The following is a 25429-nucleotide window of genomic DNA, read 5'->3' on the forward strand; positions in this document are numbered from 1 at the left end:
ATAATGCATTCTTCGGCCAGATTCAATACGTGTTGCTTTAGGGTTCTGTCAGTTTTGTAGGTTTGGAAAAGTGTGGATTTTAACGAATGCGAATCTTATGATATGTTGGGAATCTCTTGCGCTAATCATCCACGCTTGAAACGTATCTTGATGTCTGAAAGTTGGATATGATGGCACTTATGTAAGGATTACATTTCCTCCAATTTTTATGAAAACAAGATGCTCATTGAATGATAAAAAAAGAAACCGCACTCATACAATTTCAATTTCAGAGATTCAAGGATTGTACTTGCCCTTCTAGATTAACATTAACCTGAACAATGGAGGAATCACTTGTATATGAGGAGGGAATTATTGATGGATTAACAAAAAAAGACAAACAGTTGGGATTCTTACATTTATTTGTAGCTGTATATTTCAAATGAATTTGCACCTATTGCTTAGAACGGTTAAACAAAGTAACGTCGGGACGAATTAGGAAATCGAATAGGAATGTCGTCATCAAAACACTGTCACCAAGTTTTTTAGCGGCGAAGGAAATGCCAAGATATTTGTACGGGAATGTTCCTATCTGAAATCCCATAACATGCAAAATTTCTTCTCTGACTAACAAACACCTCCACACCTGCTAGATATATGTTTGATTTGAGCAAGTTGGCTCTCAAACCAACAGTACTCCCAAAATCCTCCAAGCATGTAATAATCCTCACTACATTCTCCACATATCCCTCGAGAAAATTAGCAAATCATCAGCATAGGCCAATGAGTGATGCTCAAAGTAGCACATTAGGGATGATATTTTGTTAAGGTTATGGACTTTGGTCTAACTCAACCCTAAAAATTAGCTTAAGGGGAGATATTCTCCAAATCCATACATAAAACTGCCAAGAACATAATCCAACCGATGTGAGACATCTAACACATCCATCTCATGTCCAAGAATGAACATCTGGAGTGTGAAGTTTACAAGATATCTGTGGGTGGCCCATAAGGATAGTCCTACACATAACAGTGGGTTGGGCTCTATACCATGTTAAGATTATGGACTTGAACCCAACTCAACTCCAAAAGCTAGCTCAATGGAGGAGGGAACATCTTTAAATCTTGGTTCTCTACCAAGCACATTCAGTTTCCTTGCTAATCCCTCAAGCCATGAAGCAAACAAAAGAGAGGATAAAAGATCACCTTGTTGGAAGCCTCTAACCCCTAGGAAGAAGCCATAAACTGCCCATCAATGAATATCGAGTAAGAGGTGATGGTGACACATTCCATGACCAGTAAGAAATCATAGCCTCTGTAATATAACCTCAATGTATAATATCATAGATTTTGTGTAGGTGCATTTTTAAAATGCATCCGAGAGAGAGACGTTTCTTGGTATAGTGTAAGAGTAATTCTTGAGCCAAATGTATGTCTCCACGATGGACCTTCCTTATATCATAGTTGTCAAGGGCGCAAGGCGCACCGAGGCGCACAAGGGCTCTGGAGCCTGAGGCGCAAGGCGCAAAGCAAGGCGCGCGCCTTACCGAAGCAAGGCGCACATTTTTTATTTTTAAAAAAAATATATTTATCTTAGAATAATATATTGAAATATGAAATAATAAAGCCACAATGTCACACAAAACAACAAGTAATTAATAAGTTCATAATAATAAGTAAAACGATTAAAATTCTTCGATCATCCAAATCAAGTTCATCTTCTTCCATCGAACCATCAGAGTCCTAGAACTTTCGGCCTACATCACCCCATGTCAAATCATCATCCCCAAAGGCTAGATTATTTTCTTCGTTGTCTAATCCTCCCATCAACCATTCATTGCTATCTGCTATCATTGATATCATCCAATGAAACATGATCAATTTTGTCGCGCAAATCATATCGACGTTTCAATGCCCTATCATATTTAATGAAGACTGGATCATTCAAACGCTTATGCGCCAACCTGTTTCTTCTTTTCGAATGAAGCTGCAAAAATTTTAAAATACATTCATCCTTCGTGAATTGTTCAAGGTTGGGTTTAAGGTTGGGTTGAGCCTTTTACATTTTAAGTTAACATTAAAAAAAAAAAAGTTGCACTTTCAAATTGCAACTTCTCTGTTACTGAATTTTTTTTTTAAAAAAAAGACAATCTCGGGCGCGCCTGAGAGCCCTTCCAAGGCGAGCCTAGGCGCGCGCCTGGGCTCGCCTTTGTAAAAGGCGCGCCCGAGAGCCCTTCCAAGGCGAGCCTAGGCGCGCGCCTGGGCTCGCCTTTGTAAATCGTTGCGCCTGGGATTTCCCCAGGCGCAACGCCCGCGCCTGAGGCGAGAGGCGCTCGCCTTTGACAACTATGCCTTATATGAAAGGAGCTTGTGCGCCATCAACAAGATTTTCTATAACACAGTTAAGCCGCTTAGCGAGTATTTTAGAGATGATTTTGTAAAATACACGATAGTAGGAGTTCACCGAAGTTCATGAACCCCGGTAGAATTATTTGATTTAGGAATCAAAGAGAGAAGTGTGATTCCATTGCTTGAGAAGTTTCGACTTGAAGAATTCTTCAACAGCCTTACATATATCATGCCCAATTGTGTCCAAAGATTTCTTGAAAAACATTGGCCTAATGTCATCCGGTCCAGGGGCTCTATCGTTCTCAACATCCCACAGAGCCAATTTGATCTCATTAATTGAGACAGGTTCCACAAGTTCATGGTCTCCTGCTAGTCTAATTTTCACAAGCTGAAGAGAGCAATATCTAGCGAATCATTGCTCAAACTGCTTGAATTTGGTAAACCATTCAAGGTAAAAACGGATGCCTTCGATCGGACTACTTGGGCACGAAAAATAGCTCAAACTGTACATACCTTGATACCATCACACCGTCCCTAAATTAATTGCCATCCAACGACACACGATTGACACTGGTACCAAGTAAATTTTTGTAATATTTCACAATCTTAATTCACAATGATATTCAAATCCGTTGTAGTGGTCCCATCAAGAAGATCAATAGCTATAATAGCATTCTTTTTGTTATCACCACACTTTTTGTGAAAGAAACATCTTTTCTCCTTCAAGGATTTTTTACGTTGATTCTTAGCCATCTTCAAATCTGTAGGGACCACTCATCCATTCAAATGGATCAGTTGGATCGCACCAGCAAAATGAATTAAAGATAAAACTAGAAACATGATTGAGAATTTCTCTGTCATCCCACCACCAGGTCCACAACAAAAATATCAAAACCTGATCATTTGCATATAAACACGAAAAATATCATGTCATCTCATTCTTAGAACGTAAATTTTGTAGTTGGTTTCTTATTGTTGAATGGTGGCTATTAAAGTATTATGTACAAGAAAATTTATTTATGAATACAATTATCAGACTATAAAAAAAAATTAAAAAATTGTAAAATACCAACCCTATACCTTTAATACGATCACCCATTAAACTACAAACAGGCCGATCATCACCAAGTCCTCCAGGGGTACTCAATATCTCTTCACAAAGGGCAGACTTAGCACAACCAGGTACTCCTAAGATGTGTCAATTAAAGGCGCAGGTCAGAAAAATACAAGATTTAGATAGAGTAAATAGGACAAACTTGAGTCATAAAATGGCTGGTATTTTATTAAATTCAACAAAAATCCATACGAAATAACAATTAAAAAAACCTATTTTAGATGGATCGTGTGGATGCCAAGAACAAGCATGCTAATAGTTGTTAATATATGTGGAATCTAATTATTTATTTAAGGATATTAAATATTTTACATATATTGATGTATCCCTAATACTAATTATATATGCTGGTAGTTGTAATTGTAGAGATACAGAGAGTGACAAAAATAGTTCTGAGAGGGGGACAAGTTCTTGTAAAAATTCTTCGTTTTCTTGGTTTCATTATAGTGGAAATTTGCAGCGGTGGCAAATGGATGTAGCGCTCACATCGAGAGTGAACCACTATAAATCTTGTGTGTTCCTATGTTTACTTTTCGTCATCTTTTATTGTTTTCGGGGATCAAATATGGGACCATAAATAACAACTGGTACCAGTGCACCAGGTTTAATTTGAAAGGATGGCTAGCGAAGCAGGTTTGGCATGGGATTGGAATATTCGATGGCAATACTTTTGCTTTCTGGATGATACAAATTGAGGACCATCTACATGGTAAAAAGTAGCAACAACCACTTGCATAAAATAAACCAGAGAAATTGTCAAATGACGAATGGAGTCTCCTTGATATATAGGTGTTGGGTGTTATTCGATTGACACTGACGAAGAACTAGCTCATAACGTTGCAAATGAGAAATCGACTTCGGGTCGAATGAAGGCCCTGTCAGACATGTATAGGGATGGCAATGGGGCGGAGCGGAGCCCATCCCCCTCCCCGGATCCCCGCTTTTTCGGGTTCGGGAAACTTCCCATCTCCACCTCCATTCCCGTTTCAAAATTATTAATATGACGAAACGAGGGCGAGTTTGGGATTTTCTCAAACCAAAGCTTATTATTATCTATTATTATTAGTGATAATATTAATATCAATATTAAAATATAATAATATATATTTTAAAAAATAATATTATTATCATATTATTAACACTAATATTATTTTATTATTGATATTACTTTTGGGGCGGGTTCGGGGATGGGAATAGTAATCTCATACCCGCCCCAACCCGAAAAAATCGAGGATCCCCGTCCCCGTTTCGGGTCTTCCCCACGGGGCCCCAAACCCGTGGGGAAAGAAATCTTTCGCAAATAATAAGTATTTCTAATGAAAAAGCTTTTTAATTTAAACATGACTGAAAGGGGTTTCGGTGGCAACATATCTGAATGAGTTTAACACGATTGTCAATCAATCATCTTCCGTCAAAAATAATTTTTGATGATGAAGTTTGTGCTTTGATACTTTTGGCTTATATACCAAACTGTTGGGAACAAATGCGTGTTGCGGTTAGCAATTCTGTTGCCAGCGAAAACTGAAATTTAATGAAGTCGGGGATAGAATTCTTGCATAAAAGGTTTGTATGATTGATTCTGGTGAAATTGCAACATCAAGTTCTGCCTTAAATATTGAAGGCAGAGGGCATATCAGAAATTTAATCGAACAGAGTCAGATCACAATCGAATAGGTAAAAGTAATTCCAAATATGGCAGAAATGTGGAGTTATGGAATTGTGAGGGACAAAGCCATATGAAAAAGAATTATATGGCACCAAAGAAGGACAAAGACAAGGGCAACGCTGCAAGCGTGGCAACTGAGGAGATTCACGATGCACTACTTTTGTCTGTTGGCAGTCTTATTGATCCTTGGAATTTGGACTCTGTTGCATTATTTCATATTATTCATCATAAAGAAATTATGTTGCTGGAAATCATGGAAATGTATATCTGGCTGGTTGAGAACCTTTGGATATTGTGGGTATTAGAGATATTCGTTTGAAAATTTCAAACGAGGCTGCGTGGAAAGCGCAAAAGGTGAGACATGTAACAAAGTTGATGCGAAATTTAATGTCTGTGGGATAGCTTGACGATGAAGAGCATAATGTCACCTTTTGTGGTGGTGCGCGCATAGAAGATTACAAAAGATTCTATTGTTGTTGCACGTGGCAATAAAACTGGAACTCTTTACATGACTTCCAATTGCAGAGATATGATTGTTGTTGCACATGGAAATGAAACCGGAACTCTTTACATGAATTCCAATTGCAGAGATATGATTGTTGTTGCCGATAGTTGTACCAAGTCAGATTTATGGCATTGCAGACTTGCACATATGAGTGAAAACGGAATGAAGATGTTTGTCTCGAATGGTAAAATACCAGAAATGAAATATGTTTATCTTCAATATGTAAAGTTGTGTCTTTGGAAAGTAAAAAAGAGTCGGTTTCTCTAAATTTAATAAAGATATTGAAGAAGAAAAATTGGAGTTGATGCATACCGATGTTTGGGGCCTTCAATTGTGAGTTCACTTGGAGGATCTAACTACTACGTGACATTCATTAAAAAATAAATCTGATCTGTTTGATACTTCTGAAAGAATGAATAGTACTTTGAATGAGCGTACAAGGAATATGTGGATTCATACAAGATTGCCGAAGGTTTTGGGCTGATTCAATTAAGACAGCAGGTTATATGATTAGTAGGAGTCCCGCAGTGCCTCTAAATTACAGCATATCAGAGAAGGTTTAGAGCAATGAAGTGGTAAATTATTCTTTTCTAAAAGTGTTTGGTTCTCTCTCTTACGTTCATGTTGATGGTTCTGTTAGAAGTAAACTTTATCTAAGTCTAAGAAATGTTTCGAGTTTGGTTACTGTTTCTGGGATGACCAAAACTGGAAAATTATCAAGAGTATGTATGTAATTTTCAACGAGCATGTGTTTGCAAAGAAATATTGGGTAAATATTCAGAAAATGCAATTCGATTAATTCACTTGAAAGATTTTCAAGTGAATATTATTATGATTTGCCACAATATACTCCAATTAATAAGGAAAATGTAAACCCAATGGACCAAGATAATGTAGCCCCGGAAACCACTCATCCACCATAATTGAGGAGATCTTCTATAATTTCAAAGCTATTATTGAGATTCTCTGCATATCTCAATTATATTTTGTTGATGACATATGTGAACCAGAAAGTTAATGAGGAGGTGATGCAGGTTCATGAATCAATCATATGGAAGTTAGTTATCCATGATGAAATGGATTCTTTGACATCCAGCCAAACATGGCAATTAACATAGTTGCCACATGGGAAGAAAGCATTGCAGAATACATAGGTTTACCGAATAAAAGAAGAGCATGACGGTAGCAAGCGCTACAAAGCAAGATTGGTGGTGAAAGGTTTTCAACAGAGAGAAGTTGATTACACTAAGATTTTCTCTCCGATGGTTAAATTGACCACAATTAGAACTATAATTGGGTTACTGGCACCAAAAAAAAAATACACCGTCAACAGATGGATGTAAAAACGACATTTTCTTCATGATGATTTGGATGAGAAAATTTACATACAGGGTCTTTACGTAAAAGGAAAGAAGAAAATGGTGTGTACTTCAAAAGAATTTGTATGGCTTGAAAAAGGCACGTAGACAGTGGTATAAAAGGTTCAACAATTTTATGAGCAGTAATGGTTTTTTGAGCTGTCAGGCAGATCACCATTACTACATCAAAAGGTTTGATAGCTCTTATATCATTTTACTACTATATGTTCATGATATGTTGATTGTTGGAGCTAGTAGATTGTTGGAGCTAGTCTACTAGAGATTGATAATTTGAAAAAGAAAATGTTCGAAAAATTTGCAATGAAGGATTTGGGTTCTGCAAAACAAATTCTTGGGATGAGAATTATTAGGGACAAACATGACTTAAAGCTTTCCCAAAAATAATATGTGAAGAAAATATTTCGGAGATTTTACATGGATAGAGCGAAGCAAATGAACAGCTTTGGCAGGTCGCTTTCGTCTATCCAAGGATCAGTCATTTTCATGTGAGAAGCGACCTACATGAACAAAGTACCGTATGCTTCTGTTATTGGTTGTCTTATGTACGCAATGGTATGTACTAGACCAGACGTAGCATATGCAGCGGGAGTGTGAGCCGGTTTATGAGTAACCAAGAAAACAGCATTGGGTGGCCGTGAAATGAATTCTCAGGTATTTGAGAAGCACAGAAAATTCAGCTTTATGCTTTAGAAAATCGGGTTTTGGCTTGCATGGATATGTTGATACTAACATGGTAAATGATGTAAATTGTCTAAAGAGTATTACTAGATTTGTTTACACTCTGGGTGGTACTGCGGCTAGTTGGGTTTCAAAATTGCAAAAGATAGTTGCATTTTCTACAATTGAGGCTGAGTACGTTGTAATGACAAAGGCTAGTAAAGAGGTGATTTGGTTGAAGTTTTTTTTGGTATAGTTGGGTCACAAATATGAAAAAATTGTGTTATTGTGACAGTTTTAGTTTATTCATTTAGCCAGGAATCATGTTTATCATGTTAGGGCAAGGCATATAGTCCGATATCACTCCATAAGATCAATTTAAGCTCTTACGAAGATTGAAAGAAGTCGTAATCCGGCTCATATGATGAGAGGACTGTGACAGTTGAGAAACTGAAGTTGTGTGCTACTTCAGTTGGACTTCTCCACTGAGAAATGAAGAGTCGCTGCCACTGCTGGTATTTGTGGACCCTACAATTACTTAAGAGTAATTAGGTATTTTACATGTATTGATGTAACCGTAATATTATTTATATATGTTGGTAACCGTCATTGTATTATGATTGACATACAGAAAGTGTGAAGAAAATAGCTATGAGAGAGGACATGTTATTGTAAAAAATTCTCATCGTTTTTTTGGTTTCATCATAGTAGAAATTTGTCGCGTTGGCAAGTGGAGTAGCTCTTACATCGAGAGTAAACTATTATAAATTTTGTTTGTTCTTGTATTTATTTTTCGTCATCTTTCATTGCTTTCGGTAATCAAATCTGGACCATAAATCCTAAAATAGTAATGTTCCTGAATTTTTTTAACTATGTGATTATGAGTGGGATAGAAAGGTTGTTGTTAATAGACATAGGTGCATACGGAATGCAGGACACAAGCTTCTACCTGGGAAAAAAACAATGAGACTCTCATCCTTCCCAACAGCTTCATTATCGGGGTGAGCTGGACTTGAAGAAGTTGTTTCTCTTTCTGGCTCCAGATCACCCTCTACATCTTCGCTTCCCTCAACAGTAGCCAAGAAATCTTCAGTTCTCACCAAACTTCCAGCAGATCCTATCAAAGCCTGATTAAGTGGATTGTCCTTTGCATATTGTTCAAGGAATGGCTCTGCTTCACTAAGATATGTGGATGAAGGTAATTGTCTGTCTCCAAATTTAACGTGCATTGATTCAGCCCTTGACGGAAGTTAAGACATCATTAAATACTGCAAAGAAACTCCCATGGGAATTTTAAAAAAAAATCCAAAAATACCATTTGTCCAGCATTTTTCTTAGTTCTTCCTCCTTTTCATGTGAAATATTCCATATCTTCATCTGACTAGAATGACCACATATAAAGATGTGAAAAACAATAAAAGTACTTTGAGAAATCAAATAGACACAGTGAGACAATATTCACATTATCAAGAACATTGCTATCCTAGGTCCTGAAAGCGTTCAACGTTTTCACTTTTCGGTAATTCTGATTTCGAAGATAAAATTCGAGAAAGAACAGATCATAGCGGGAAGTTAATATGAAGATTATTTTCAAATGAATATTTCATGGATAGTCATCGAGAAAAAATAAAAATCTAGCCTAAATCAAATAATAACTTGTGTTCTTGGTAAGGAAAAAAAGTCTTCACGAAAAGGTGGTATACGACGAAGCACAAGAAGCTGAACTCATCTTGAACATATGATAGTTATTTGACAGTACACTTGCTCTCACATTCTTCCTTGATATTGGTAGATCACTCTTATAAACTTTGTACTTAAAATACAACCGGGACTCATTTAATTTTAAAGAACTAAATTGAGAGATATAGAAATTATTCTTTTTTACTTTGTTAAATATTTGAATGCAAAATGAGGGTGTTTAAAAAATCAAATTAAGAAGATTTAAACAGATTTATTAATATAAAAATTTTGAGGAAAATTTATTTATTATTAGTTTTTAAAAATAAATTAATATTAGAGTAAACAGTTTTTCTACTTTAAAATTTACAAAATAATAAAATAAACATGTTTGGTTCGCAAGTTGGTGAATTTATTATTTTATATAATGGTATTCTTTCAATTTATAATATTTAAAAAATTTAAAATAATATAATTCACAATTATACGTTAAATAATTGGACAAAGAAAGACCCATTAATATATATAATACTTATAGACTTGAGGGTATTTATGTCATCTTGGACAATAAAAAGTCAAAAAGCATTACAAATTGCATTTTAGGCGCATGTTACAACAACTTCTAACGCAGGGGTTTTAAGCTTATTTTTTGAAAAGTTGAGGGCCTAAGAGCTAGTTAATTTTTTACAAGAGGTTTTGCGCTATAAAGAAATTTCACAAGGGGCTGAATGCTATTAGCCCAATACAACTGAAAGTGATGCCTTCAGGGAAACTAACCTCAAGTAGTAGTCTTTGTAAGCAGCTGGACCTTTTTGTAAAAGAGTTGACAAGCCATTTCGTAACAAAAAAGTCCTTATCTGTAAATTCAAACAATCAAGAAGAATTAAAAACATGTCATTCATTTGCATTCTAAATCACTTTGCATTGTCACTTAAAAGAAAGCGAAAACATGATAGTTCAAAATATTCCAGACTGTTTGTTTCTGTTAATATCACGTGCATGTCCCTGTCCACACCTGTACTAGCCAATGTACGTAAAGTAAAGGTGTTTAAATTTGATATCCAACTCTTACACATGAACTGACCTTTTTTGTGGGGATTAACACTGACCAACTAAAACAGACCATTACAAGTAGATAGGGGCATCTTGTTTATGATTAGGCAACTAGCTATGAGTTCCTTCGTGATTAATAACCTATCAGCATACCAACACACAAAGATCAAATGCACCACAACTAACCTTGTACAGTACTTAATTTGAGTTGGTTAGATAATGACCATTTTTCTCTCTCTGCTCAATACTACTATGAGATCTCACCATTAAAAGGAGAAATCAATTTCAATTTGAAGATTTTAATCGAACATTCAATTGTTTAAGAAGATTGTCGCGACTTCAAGTCATCATGTTGTTTATGAATTACAATATCATGTACCAGAAGGTAAATACTGAAACCAAAAACTGCATATCGTTTTCAACCCTACAATCACCAAATATTTTCATCAATTTATCAGTAGAAATAAATAAAAGTTAAAAAATTGATAATGAAAATGGGTGACAGTTGACATTAAGATATTAGTAGTAATCTTATTCATACTTGCACCTAACTGATTGGAGAGATAGATAGCTATATTAGAATGGAAGAACCAAATCACAAATAAAATTCAATTACTCTTTTCAAGAGATTTGGTCTTTTGAAGAAGATACTTGGACCTCTGCCCTCACATGAGAACCGTTTGTATGTTTTAATGTTTGTATGTTTTAATGTTTTAAACCATAATTTACATAATTACAGAAGGTATCCCCTTATCTTGGAAACTGGTGTATTGTGTTGTGTGTGTGAGAATAATTATAATCGAGTCATGCATTTTTTTATAGTGTTCAAATAACATATTCACAGGATAATGAACAAATTTTAACCTCCCCAAAGGTGAAAATGTTTAATAAGACACTTACACGTAATAGTTTAGCATCATTCTTGCAGCCAAATCCGAACCATATCATACCTTATATGTAAGAAACTTCAACTTGATCATTAAGCATGCATCTTCGTCGGCCAAACCATATTTGGTAGATGCACCATTGGTGTCACCCCCAATTTCTACCACGGCATTGTTTTCCTTTGAAAACTCTGCGAGCCTCTCTTTGTCAACCTTGAACAAATTTAGGTCCACAAAAAAACCTGTGGGGTTGCAAAAGATTAGAACTTACTGTCCTAAAACTGTTGTCATTTCAAGTATTAGAGGGAAAGGAAAGAACCAAGATAAATAAGCAAAAGAAATCTATAAAAAAAGGAAAAATGATGGTGAAACTTGAAAGTGGTGAAACTAAAGGTGTGTGGTGGACGTGTAGAGATAGAGGATAAAGTAATGTCTGGAATGGTCTGCTTCAAATCAATAAAACATGGTCTAGTCTTCAAAGTTAAGTAGCAATAAGAAAGACCAAATTAGTCAATGGGAAACGAATTTAGTCAAAATTCAGTGAACTGTAGAAAACAGAAGAATACAATGAACTCAATTTAATATATTGAGAATGACATATTTTATGATAGAATAATCATAATCATAAAGTAAGGGTAAAAATTTCTGATATGTCCCTCATGCAACATCGTTTGATAAACTAAAAACAATGAAACACGATAAAAGTATTTACAAGATTATTTACCAAGGACGTAAAAATAAAGCATCATGCAGAACAAAAACCAAGAAAACAAATGTTTTGAAACAAGACACGATGGATAAACAACTCCAATGAAAAGAACATGATATTTAGGGAAACCTCCGACCTGTTGCTAATCATAGCAAGAACCTCGGTATATGAGATTTCTCCTTGACCTGTTGTCTATAATCGAGACAAGAACCTTGGTATGGCATATGAAATCACACCTCAAACTAGCGCTATAATGAAGCAAGAACCGAAATGATCCACTAACGTACATTGACCATTGCTTATAATTGAGGCAAGAACCAAAATTATCAAGACCCGAACGCCGCAAGGATTTACCTTGATAATTTCATGATTGGTCACAAGGAGATGAAAATCACTATGGCAATTTGAGCCCTCAAATTCAAGGATGAATTTCTTCAAAATGATCTTTTTCAATATATAAAATAACAAAGTACAAGGTATATATACAATGATACCAAGTAAAACATCATTTATTTGCTCACATCGGTAAAAAAAATTTAAAATTAAAGTGTCAACTAACACTTTCCCGTGATAAAATCATTTAATCCCAAAAAAAGGCACAAATATTTAGCCTCTCATGGCCTACATTTAATATTTCTTCACTAGACTTGGATTCATCTTGAATAAAAATTAAGAGGTACTCATCAAAATACAAAGAACAACTCCACAGGGCCTGAATTTTTCATTTTTACGTCCTACATATGCCCACGATTGATGTAGCACTACTCAAGATCTATGGTTTCCAACGAGTACGCAAGACTACAAGAGATTTAAAAAAATTCTAAAGTAAGGTACATTAAAAAAGAGCTTGAGCAACCTCATTCATTTTGGTTTGTGGTTGAGCATTCAAATTGAGTTCATACTTATCACATGCAACTTGAGACAGAAGAAGTTAGCTTGTAGCCCAAGAAAATCTTACTAGCTTTTGAGTATCAGTTGATGCATGATAGGAATTTTTTCATATGAAACATTGTTATTAAATAAAAACTGATAGAAAAGTAAAACAAACTCAAGCTTGACTCAACATTTGATGATCCTGAGCGTACGCTAATTCAAGCACGCTCTTTTAATGGCTGGATCGTCTTACATAACTACCATGGTCTCCGCAACTGCAGATTCAAGAACAACAATACAACATAAATAATGCATTATTTAAGCAAACAAGGATTAATACCTCGATAAAGCGGCCACAATCCTGTTTCGCACCTGGACACATCATCTTAATCGATAAAAAGTGCAAGGATATGTAGTTTAAAACATAGTCCTTTTACTTAAATTGGGGAAAGTGAAAAGTAGACATAGGTAAAAGCACACCTCATCTTTTCCTGATAGAATCTAAAGGCTGAGTCACGACGTACATGGATTACCATCTTGAAATGAAGATTATTGCTTGAGACAGAGTTGACCTTATGGAAGTTATGATAGCACTTAAAGTCAACAGCGCTTTCCTTCATAATAACGAACATTTCCTGATGTACAAGTACACACCCTCAAATGATGATTCACAAGTCCCCTCAAGATCTTAGATCAACAAGAAGCTGATTCCTAAGAGAGCACACTACCTTAAGTTTTTCAGTGGAAAAATCTGCATGACGTGAACTCAGAAATTTGTCCAAAACCGATTCACCAACATTTCTTGAATGAGAATGAGATGCCTCATGACCAAACCAATCCAAAGAATTTGGGCAGAAAGAAGGACCAACACCATCAATAAGTGCTTTTATAAGCTATAACATAATGTTATAATCAAACATCAAACAAGATACAAATGTGTAAAGTTTCAAATATAATTTCAAAGATTGAAAACTGTACTTTACAAATATAATCATAATTACCTGTCTCTCATCATTTCTATTTGCGGCACAAATTTCCCGTAGGCTAGAACCCAGATGCTGATCACCTGATATAAAATGTGCAACAATGAACATCACTAGAGAAAAAACTATCAACGAGTTAGCGAACGATATAGAAATGCACCGTGACAAAATCCCAGGTTGGAATATTGAGATCAGGAAACATCATTAAAACGCAGTTTAACAAAGAATTTGAAGGATAAACATAATGTTACTCATGTTTGGAATCCCAAATATTAGAAAAGGAAAACGAGAGATTGGTACAAATAATAGAGTGCGACATATAGTCCTTCATAAACAGTGCATCGTAAGAGATGACATCTTCAAAAGAAAAATCAGGAAAAAGAACAAATTTTTCAGTCATAGAATCCTGCTCATATAAACTTAGGATTTAACTTTCCTGAATTAAAGTCATAAAACACAATTTTTGTCAGCTCTTAACACGGAAACTCAACCTGAAGCAACCAATGCAAGTGAGACAGGGAAATAACAATAAATTAATGGGTAATGGAGATGAGAATTATTCATATTAATCTAACGAAAAGAAAAGTACAAGTTGAAAGTTGAAGGTTGAAACGTATATATATAACCTAATCTAACATAAATTCCCTATAACTAACAAAGCAAACAGAGAAAGAAAACAGCCTCTGTCCATTGAAATAATCAGTGTACCTCCATTTGATGAAGGTGGAGGATAATCTCTCAAAACATGTTCCATATGTTTTGAGCTCTCATGGCTAACTATTCGAGCCACCAGACCTTCCAATATTTCTCCCTGCACTTTTACATGGTTCTTTGATCCTGAAGATTATGAAAAGCAAAAGTTCAACTTCACGTTAAACCAAATAGCCAAACAATCCTTTTCAATAACAAACCAATTCATGTTGTTATCGAGTTTGAAAGTTAAATACGAAAACATAAGGCAAAGAAACAGCAGAGATACAAAGTACATTATACGAATCAAAACTTTCTACCAATGACACGTGTTTCTGGTCTCTAGCTTACAATTTTGCATGGAGAATATATTAGACAAGTCCAGCAGAGCTTGACAGAAAATTTTTAACAAAATGTAGCAAAGCAAGTCGCGGATGTAGTCAATTTCATTAAGTGCTTCACAACATCACGGCTACAAAGAAAAACAGAGGATGATAGTTAACAGACATGCAGTAATGTTCGATCGTTTATTTCCAGCATATGATGGTGAGAGCTGCCCACAATCTTACTCTTGACACAATATAAAAAGATGAAAGGAAAAATGTGGTACAAGGACTCGAGTGAAAATGTTTGTTATCACCAAGAAAGCCTCTCTTGCATTTCAGCATTTCTATAATCTTTTATCTCCGGTGTTGTTTATTCTCTACACCATAAATCACTGATTTAACTACTAAAGAATTCTGTTGGGCAGCCCCAGCACCATTAATACAATTGGAGGATATTATCAAGAATTTAGAAGAGTAAGCGGCCTAGAATGACGTCAATAAGGTTAAACTTGGTAACAGCTTCGAAGTAACATCAAAAGGCAGGAACACAACAATTAGACTATATATCAACGGCTAAAAAGTAGAAATGATATTGCAACATAAATGTAAATGGCCACATAAAATGTTCCAATTTAACTCTTGAGCATACACCTTACCGGGTACAGATATATCTGCAATGTCATCAAGTGTTTTGCATACAGGTGTAGCTGTTCCTTCTTCGCAGAGAGCATCATAAGCAGCGAAAAATGACGTCACTGACCTCCTAAAGTGAGAAATAACATAAAATGAGTAGTGTAACTAAGTAAAGTTCTGAGTTATTGTTGCTAATCGTTAGTATGTATTTCAAAGTATTGTCACGTAATTTCTAATCATCATACATAATCAGACAGTTTACAAGTACTTTTTTGCCCAAGTTTTTGGAGATGGTGAAAAATTGTATAAGTGGAAAACTTTGGGTAATGTAGAAATTAATAGAAATATAGTTTGCCGAAAAGGATTGGAAATGAGGAGATGGCGTTTTATTATATTGAGGAATGGGAAATGAATTTGCGAAAAGAAAACCAATTTGCAAAGATCTTATTTCCATTTATGGTCCTATGTCACGCAACATTGTTAAAGAACAAAAAATCAATACCTTGTAGAGAATAACCAAATATGATTTGTCGGAAGCCGCCATTTCCGACAAAAAGCAATAATGTCTGGAGTTTCATAGAATTTTGGTCTTCCAGAACCTAACTCTGTCACTGCAGTAACAACCACTGCCACAAGGAGAAAAGTATCAAGAATTGGGAAGCACACAGACCTAAAAAATACCAAAAAAGATGAAAACACTTCTTAACCAATCCACAAAATGTAGAATTGAAAAGTGCAAAACAAAATGGTAATGGGAGTTAATTGATCATGAACCACAAGATAACAAGTGTAAATAATTTGCTGAATATAAACCCTAGCAACCACACGAAAACTTATGATCCAGCACTAAAGTTGCATTCATACCACCTCTTTAATCTTTATATTTCCTAACCAGAAACAAGGAAACATGATGTCATCATCACAAAATCCTCCAGGATCATAAAAAAATTTAAACTGATTACGGAAGTCTCATAGAACATATCCACTCAAATGAGATATAGCGACGCCCATTCTAAAATTAATCCATAATGAATTCTTCATAAAACTGAAACATTCATTACTTCTGATAAAGGGAGGCACAAAGGAAATACAGCAGCTTGTTTATTTAGTTCTTGGGTGATAATCATGCCAAATATCATGGTTTGAAAAGACATCACCGAGGTGATTATTAAGTGGTGACAGAACCATAAAACAGCCACTGAAAAAGAAAAATCCAAAGCAGCAAGTCAAAAAATAGGAAAACGGACAAGGCTGATCAACTGATTCAACTCACCATAATCTTCACGAGGACGTTGGCCGTGGTCTCCTAATACAGCAGTAACCAGCTCCATTGATATGCACATGCGGTTACACTGAATTAAACAAACAGTAATCATCAGTTTGAGAATCACCGAAAAACTATGAAAGAATTAACTCAACACATTCAGACATAAGCAGAAACTTTTTGCACATGGAAACATAAAATAAACTGAAGCTAGAAAGCATGTGATCAGATTCTGATGCATGCATCAAAGCAATATCGGAATCGAACTAGTAACAGGTCAGCATTGGCTTTTAGATGAACAAAACAAAAGAACTATGTAGCTCCAACTTTATGCATGATCTTTACTTGAAGGTTTTAAATTTTTCATTACCATACACAAACCAGTAGTCCAAACTAAGGGCTAATGGTACAAACAAATTCACAAAAATGGGATGCAGTACTACATCAACTGAACATAAACCTTAACAGCTTTTATTGCATAGCAGAACTTCTGAAAGATTTTAGCGATTTGTATTAATTATGGAGCCCAATCAGGATTTACCTCCAGAAACTCATTGAACTCGGCTTGCTTCATGTTGGCTTGTGAACCCCATGCCTCACAAAACACGTGTCCAAGAACGAAGACACCAACAGCGGTGTAACTTTGGTATATGCATAATATTCAGCAATCATTGGTAAAAAAAAATAAAATGAAGCAAAATGTGACAACTAAGAGAACCCCAAAATTCCATGGGATCAATATCACCAACTAGGACACTATTGCCTATCAATATACTTATCTCCAGTTGCATTAGGCCAATCGGCAATCACCTATGTGAGAACAAGAATAAGGTCCTTCCACAAAACAGACAAAAACACGTGCCTGAAACACGGTTAGCATCATTGAAAGAAATTAGGAATGGGAAAAGTCTAGACAGCAAGTTTTGCTTTAGTTATCTACTTAGGTGTACGTAGAAATATGATGGGCATGGTTTAGCTACACCAAAAGGGAAATAGATCGTATAATGGTAAATTTCTACTACAGTGATATAACAGTAGTACTCCCAAAACAGTAACAATTTACACAAAGTGGTGCATTAAAAAAATATAACCACTAAACCACCTAAAGGGTTAGCAGAATTCTCACAATTCTATATGAAATAACGAAACATAACAAGCATTTTTATGACAAGTATCTAGCAATCCATTAGGTCAATCGATACAATAACAAAATTTATACTAACACATTGAAGAGATACAACATCATCACTTGAGAAGAATGGAAGATAGAATATCAAAAGGAACAAATCCAACATGGGTCTCACATATTTCCATAGCTATTCTTTGAATATGCTCCTCCCTCATGTCCAGCATACATGAAAAGTGATCCTGAGTGCTTAAGTGAAACCTGTTAAATGTCAATTTTTTTAAAAGAATAAAGAGACGGAGTGAGAGTGAGCAACTTCTGAGGGTTTTGCGGAATACGAGCGGGTGAGAGAGAGGATGGGAACTAAAATAGTTAACCAAAGTTGCGCATGTAAAACAGGTAAAAAAAAGAGTTTGGAAAGAAGGGTGATTAATCATACCTCCAAGGTAGCTAATCCCTTCGAAACTATTTTTATCATCCTTGTCCTAATCTGTATAATGGCATAAAAACTTATAAATACAAACAAATAAATTTTTCGCCTCAAATGCAAACTTGAGATTTCCTCCATCAATCCCTAAAAAATCAGGTCCACATTTAAGAATCCTTGAGTTCTACTTGAAATACTAAAATTTATTTAATTTAAATAAGTGAAATAGACCCTTTGGTTGAAAGTTCAAAACAGAGTGACTGATCCTCGGGTGAAGAGCAGGAACCAGAATGATGGGATAGGTGGTCTTAACCTTTTTTCCCTCCATTCTGGTATCCAGGAGGTGAGATCAGAGCGAGAGGCAGCCCTTGCCTGACATTGCTAATAACCAAGGGTTTCCGAACATTGTTTATCAGAATAAAAAAACTTAAAAATGAAAAAACAATAAGAAATGATACTTGAGATAGATTACCTCTTGATCAGAGTTCTCATTTTCAAATTTCGGATAAAATGCAGCTCTAATTTTGGCAACAGAGTACGTTGAGTCATCCGCTGTAAAGTTATCCAATAAACTACCTGTGGATTTAGATAAAGTTCATCAAATATTCGATGAATATTTGTTATCCATCTGTGTTGTAATAGCATACTTTAGAAGATAACTTATTGGTTATTTTAAGTAGGATAATATTTGATGAAGCTTAATCTTGGGGATTAATTATAATTATTCTACTATATATACGTGTATTGTACTCAAACAATATATGTGAAATCAATTTAATTTCTCTGACATTACTTTTACTACCACTAAACAACTTACTCAAACCGGTATCAGGTTTCTCAGTAGATGTTCGAGTTTCGTCGGCCAAGACTGACGTACTATCAACTGGACCTTTATTGACTTCTGTTGTTGTGGCTCCGCTCACTGTTTCATATGCCTTGGGATTCAATTTACATTTTTCTTCATGAAGTGATACATGACTCTTCGGCCCAATGTTCCCAAACTGTATTGAAGGTTCTGACACATCGGACTGCTCACCTTTTTCAGCCACACACAATGAAGTGAGCCTGTTTGTGATGTTTTCACTGGTAGCACTAGGAATACGATCCGACACTGAATATGAGGTAGATGGTCTATTTGAATTTGGCATTTCTAACCACCAATGTCCTTTTGAACCTTCACGTCGCTGCATTTTGTGATAAATAAAGTTACCACCAATCTCCATTTATAGTTAGAAAGGTATGTATTGAAAAAGGAATACAAATAACAAGAATCGGCCAGTCTCAAATAGAGGGTCTTGTTATCAAACATTTGCCCGTAGCAAAAACAAATCCAAACTTACTACATTCAATAAGATGTGTCAGTTACATTGTATTTCTTCTCCAACAACAGACAAAGTAAATGGCATGATCACTGGACAAAATTCATAAATCACAAAACATGATAAATAAAAGAGAACAATCATAAATCATAGCACAATATAAAACCCCATATCAAACTTGAAACCAGCACACCCATAGTTATTAGAGGCGCAAGGCGCAAAGGGCTCTTGGAGCCTGAGGTGCAAGGCATAAGCTTTATTGAGGCAAGGCGCACTATTAATTTAAAAAAAAACATATTTATATACTATATCATTATATGACAAAAATGTTATCATTGAAATAATTAAGCTTTTCAGAAGTCTAATTCGTCAATAAAAATTATTCTTTGTTTGTTTGGTGATTTGGAGACCATTCGTTGTCATTGTTGCGCTTCTTCTTCTTCAAGATGCTAGTTGATGTTGGGGCCTTGATCGTTTTTTATTTGTTTTTTATTTTTTTCAAAACAGAATAAATCATAACAAGGCTTTGACCGTTGCTGCCCTGCTTCTAATTTTTTAGGGTTTATGCTTTGGTTTTTTTCTAAACTAGTTTTGGGCTTTTTTTTCCTAAACCAGCTTTGGGCTATAAGCTTCGCAGCCCATTTTTGTTAAAAAATAGAGAAACTGGACAGTGAAATACAGAAGCGCGCTTTTTGTCGCCTCAGGAAAGCCTTGCGCCTTGCAAGAGACGTGCGCCTGGGCTCACCTCTTGCAAGGTCGGCGCCTAGGTGGTCACCCAAGCACGCGCTTTTTACAACTATGAGCACACCAACATAATTTGGAAGATCAAAACAATTCCACCGCAGTTTACAATGACTAATGGCACAAAATAAGTTAAAAATAATAAATAGACATGCATATAGCGTACAATAATTATAGAAGACGCAAGGTGCACAAAGTCACATTGCCACATTGGTATCATAGGATATTGGGACAACATGGCCTTATTAAAGTGAGGTGAACTACTAACCGGTAAATTATATAACTTTGTAACTAAAAGAAATTCAGCGTTCTATAAAATTTTAGAAATCTCCAATGATGGTTTCTTTGCTCACATTTCTAGCAATTTCTCTCTCAATATACACCAAATCTAAAGTAAGTAAAGTCCATTCAAAACAACGCATGCGCAGAACAGGACAACAGGTAGAATAAATTAAATAAATATGAAGGAAAAAATGAGATCTAGATGACTAGAAAATGAGTCAAGTGTGAAAGGAAGAGGGGTTTGACCACCAAACCAACTGTATGCATTTAATTTTGCAGGGGCGAAAAAATTTATATACTAAAAACAAATTTCTATATAATAATAATGTTATTAAATCTGCCCCAACATTCGCACAGCGCGGATTATATTCGAGCACGCATTCTGAGATAAATAGATAATTTCAAAGAACGGATGCAACAAAAATTGATAAACAAGAATGAACACGGATACACATGCACATATGAGAAATGAAATACCTGATGACTCTTCATGGTCAACGGGAAAAGTGGCGAGGAAACCAACACGGTTGAAAAAGGTGTGAAAAGATGGAAATATGCTAGAGATGTAAAAGGGGAAAAAGCTTAGTTGGAAAAAAAGTTAAATGAAAATTCTTGTTTTTGTCTCAGTTTTCTAGATTTTACAATTTTCTTTTTAAGGAGACAATCCACTTCAGCATTAATGTGTGAAAATTTTGAGTTGATGAATATCAATTTGATACACAATCTCCAAGAAAAATGTGAAATATCAATACGGCAGGTTAATATGTAAGAGAGGAAAACCGTATGACTAAGCCGTAGTTGTATTTTGACATAATTGATTTGAAAATGCAAACTGACAAGTTGATCGAAGACAGGAAAAATTAAGCTCAATCAGGCTAATTCAATGGGGAAAGGTCCACGAAACCACTCAAAAATCGAAACAAATAAAGCTATGTTTTGCAATCAGACAGTCAAGAGTAACTTGAAACTGCAATGAATCAACGACATACCACAAGATGCAGAAACCCTACTAAGTAGAAACACCTAATTCTATTCCCTAGAGCCACACAACACCTTGAAACAGTATAATTAGCAACTATAGATATAGTCTAGTTGGGACTCGATCTGAAGTCAATTTCCCGTCTAGGGAAACACGCTAGTAGAGGCAACTGATGAGATAAATTATGGTAGAGACTTGCAAAAGCAGATTAGGTGCATCCCGAAAGTGGGCTTGCTCAGAAAACTAAGCAATGTACAATGATTCAAACAAGACAGGACGATGTCAAGAACTCATGTTTGACAATTCTCTAACTTGAATCACACAAAAAAAGAATAAAAATTCAGTTTAGTATCTGATATGACATCAGATGACAACCGAAGATTTTGCTCATTGAATAACTAACTTCCATGATTAGAACCATTTTTCTTGCAACTAGCAATCAGCCGGTGCATGTTTTCAAGATGTTACGCGTGAAATACTTGGCACCATTAAAGGTCATCACTGAAATGGTTCAGTCAAAAAGCATGTACAACAACACCACAACACCGGTTCAACTGTAGACATTAATCATTATTTATTTAACATTTGCAGTGTAACAATTAACATTAACATACATCATAACCATGGTCACGAAACAGAATAATAGACAATAAAAAACACAACACGTTAGCAGAAAAAGAAAAATAGGATACAATTCCATTCAGTGAGAATTAAACAAAATCCTGAAACAAGAACATAATAGCATCGAATCGACATTTTCGATACTGGTCACCAGGTCCATCCTATAAACCCTTCGGCCACAGCCAACCCCAGCAAAAAAATCAATTACCCTTCCAGCCCATGCATATCTCCAATGGATCAAATTTTTTTGAAAATTACCAAAAAAAATTAGAAATCCGAAGTCTTCGGGTTGTGAACGCGATTAGGGTTTTGGACAGGACGAGGATTCCTGCAAATATGTCTGGGTCTGGATCACCTGCTCGCAATTCCACGCTCAACCACTTTTAAAGTATAAAAAAAATTTGCCCGACCGAAGTCTGGATCACCTGCTAGCAATTCCACGCTCAACCACTTTTAAATTATAACAAAAATTGCCCGACCGAATTTTCCGATCAAAGTGAGTAGGCCGAACCGCTTAAACATCACTTACCAATTTTTTTAAAGCAGAAATCGATTTTCTTTTCATTAAGGAGAAAATAAATAAATTGAAGCATTAGCAGAAATCGAAGCATTAATCCTACATTTTCGAAAAATAAAAATTCGTAGAAAACTAAATAAAATCTCCGAGTAAACTCATTTTCGCGTTAAAAAAAATAATTTACCTATGACCTTACTTAACACTCTGTATGTTGGTTCGAAGATGAAGAAGACACAGTCGCATACGATGTCAAGAACAATTTGTAGGGCTAGACCGCAGACGATGTGAAGGCGAAGAGAAACCAGAGTTCTCCATAGAAGCAGAGTTGGGACGATCCCAAGACGTTGGGAGAGTTGGGTGCTTGTTTGTTTCAGGGTCTCATGTTCAAATATAACCTAGGAAAGAAAACCTCAATTCTTGATGTGTCTGTAAACATGTATTTATATTTGAGTAGGTCTTATTTAATAATTTGTTTTTTTGTTAATGGGTAATAAATAATTAAATATGAGTTAAAAAAAGTAGTAATTTTTTCGTAATTAAATGATATAGCTAACAATAAACATTGAAAATTTTTAAAGTATTAATAAAAAATAATCGTGTCAAGTATATATGTTAAAGAAACAAAAATTAGGAGATAACTTGTGTCGGTGTTAAATATGAGAAATCTGAAGTGGATTTTGTAATATATTAACAAATTGAGGCAAATTGGTTTATTTATGTGAGATATGTTTGGATATAAGATGAAATTTTATATGTACAAATTTATAAATTTAAGAGTTTGTAAATTTTGACATTTTAATCATGTTAAAAAAATATTTGCATGCTCCTATTTAAAAACTGATTTAGTTAACCAGAACAAATGCCTTGAATATTATAATTTTTTGGTCAAATCTATATGTATTATGATTACAGTGATTTTTTTCTTTTATATTTGTTGTTACACGATTATTATTTCATGTTGGAATTGCGCTTAAGAAAATAAAAAACGCGAAAGTAGAAGTAAATGTGTACCATAGTTTAATGTATATTAATTGATATTTATATAAGTAGGAAAAATTAATTAGAACCGTTGAAACACTTGACAAACTTTATATATTATCAGCAATAATATATAATTGCCTAATTTAGATTTTTGAGCCGATAGTTTTAATAATACAGTATATATATGAAAAGTTACAAATTTACTAATTTGGTATAATTTGAAGGTTTAAAGTTGGGAAAACTGAGCGCACACACACATATAATATTCTACGAAAAGGTTATCTATTTAGCTGAAAATTGCGCTAGTCAACAAAGTAGAATGACCATATTATTATTTTTTGTTTGGAGATATATTTATTGTAACTATAGTGATTTTTACATTCTTTCATATTAGCAACGTAGTTATTATCTCAGGTTGGAATTACGCCTAAAGAAATGAGTATTACGAAGTTTGTGAAGGTAGAAATAATGAAGAAAAATGTTGATTTGAGATAAAAGTCGAAGTTACTAATTTGTTTGACATTCGACATGAACTATATGTTTAAATTAAACCCCAATCAGATGGCAACAATCAGGGGCGGAGCCAGGATCTTGGTTCAGCGTAGGCAACCATATATTATAATCAGTAAAGCAAAAAAGAGAGCAATAATTAATCGACATATAAAAATAATGTGTTATAAAGTTTGAACACTAGTTATGCATAGTCAGTAGCATTGATAATTGATGGGTAAATGTCAGAAAAATGAGGAAGAAAAATGAGGAACAACGACGTGTACAAAATTCGAAATCAAAACAAAATATGATATAAAATATACGTTCGAAAAATAAACATTAATACATTATCTATTGGAAAAATCATAAAATTATAAAACAATTGAATGATCGACAAACATTGAACGAAACAACGAACCTAAAATTTGGTAACATTTTGGATTTTTTAGAGATTATGAAAGATTAAGCAGTAATTAAAATGAATTGGAATGATTGTTACTCAAAGTATATGACGTTCGTGACTCGAGAAAAAAAAAACACATACAGAAGGCTATATAGAGTTTATACTTAGATACTAATAACAAGTAAAAAATTGAGTCTAAAATTTGGGTCTACAAATTATTAAAAAAAATTGGATCAGTATAGACAGCTAACATATAGCATACACAAATTAAAATTTTAGACATAAATATATATATATATATATATATATAAAAACATATAAAAAAAAATTTGGCCTAATGTTGGCACCAGACCACACTGGGCCTATGCTGGCTCCGCCCATGGCAACAATATAAATAAATTATCAAAAATTTCAAAATAGAGTACTAATATTGAATATATGATAAGAAGTATAAGGTTTTTATGATCAGCTATATTTATGTTGACGGGCTTATGAACGTCGTCATATAATTGGTTTTTCAAGATTTAAAAATTTGAAGTGTGATTCAATTTATTGAACATTAAAACTAACGACTGTTATGGGAAATAAACAACTATGCATGTTGGATAATAAATCTAAAAGGTAATGGTTTCATTTTTAATTTGGTATATAGTTTGGTTTTGCTGCATATTAAAAATATGTAAACTAAAGCATTTCTGATGCCTACCATATATCTGTGAGATGTGCTATTAATTTCATGGGTGTTTACTTGCATGATGAAGTATGACAACAAAATACAAAATGTAGGCTGCCACCACACA

General features: G+C 34.7%; 1 protein-coding gene and 1 pseudogene across 13 annotated transcripts in view; one reads left to right on the forward strand and one right to left on the reverse strand.

Moving 5' to 3' along the window:
• The window catches only part of LOC140808387 (tRNA ligase 1-like), a 28583-nt gene extending 5426 nt beyond the window's left edge, over positions 1-23157 (reverse strand). For 2 of the 13 annotated variants that reach the window (XR_012112872.1, XM_073165503.1), the window contains exons 1-19: positions 21114-21189; positions 19112-19478; positions 18767-18870; positions 18307-18357; positions 18046-18128; positions 17283-17382; positions 16751-16829; positions 15980-16103; positions 15501-15607; positions 14537-14665; positions 13847-13911; positions 13574-13738; positions 13326-13480; positions 13186-13217; positions 11330-11505; positions 10104-10183; positions 8965-9030; positions 8599-8888; positions 3409-3516 (exon numbers count right to left, since the gene is read on the reverse strand). Coding sequence is in view for 12 of the 13 variants with exons in the window: in XM_073165503.1 (XP_073021604.1) it covers positions 3409-3516; positions 8599-8888; positions 8965-9030; positions 10104-10183; positions 11330-11505; positions 13186-13217; positions 13326-13480; positions 13574-13738; positions 13847-13911; positions 14537-14665; positions 15501-15607; positions 15980-16103; positions 16751-16829; positions 17283-17382; positions 18046-18128; positions 18307-18357; positions 18767-18870; positions 19112-19478; positions 21114-21128 (2296 nt within the window). In the remaining variant the exon portion in view is untranslated. Of the gene's footprint in view, positions 1-3408; positions 3517-8598; positions 8889-8964; positions 9031-10103; positions 10184-11329; positions 11506-13185; positions 13218-13325; positions 13481-13573; positions 13739-13846; positions 13912-14536; positions 14666-15500; positions 15608-15979; positions 16104-16750; positions 16830-17282; positions 17383-18034; positions 18129-18306; positions 18358-18766; positions 18871-19111; positions 19479-19634; positions 19653-21113; positions 21190-22494; positions 22513-22937 lie in introns of those variants that run through there. The other 11 variants (XM_073165509.1, XM_073165504.1, XM_073165511.1 and 8 more) reach the window with 10 other exon arrangements.
• The window catches only part of LOC140808389 (aquaporin SIP1-1-like), a 44688-nt pseudogene that overhangs the window by 18142 nt on the left and 1117 nt on the right, over positions 1-25429 (forward strand).

Source organism: Primulina eburnea, chromosome 12, assembly GCF_022965805.1.
Source record: "Primulina eburnea isolate SZY01 chromosome 12, ASM2296580v1, whole genome shotgun sequence".
NCBI lineage: Eukaryota > Viridiplantae > Streptophyta > Magnoliopsida > Lamiales > Gesneriaceae > Primulina > Primulina eburnea.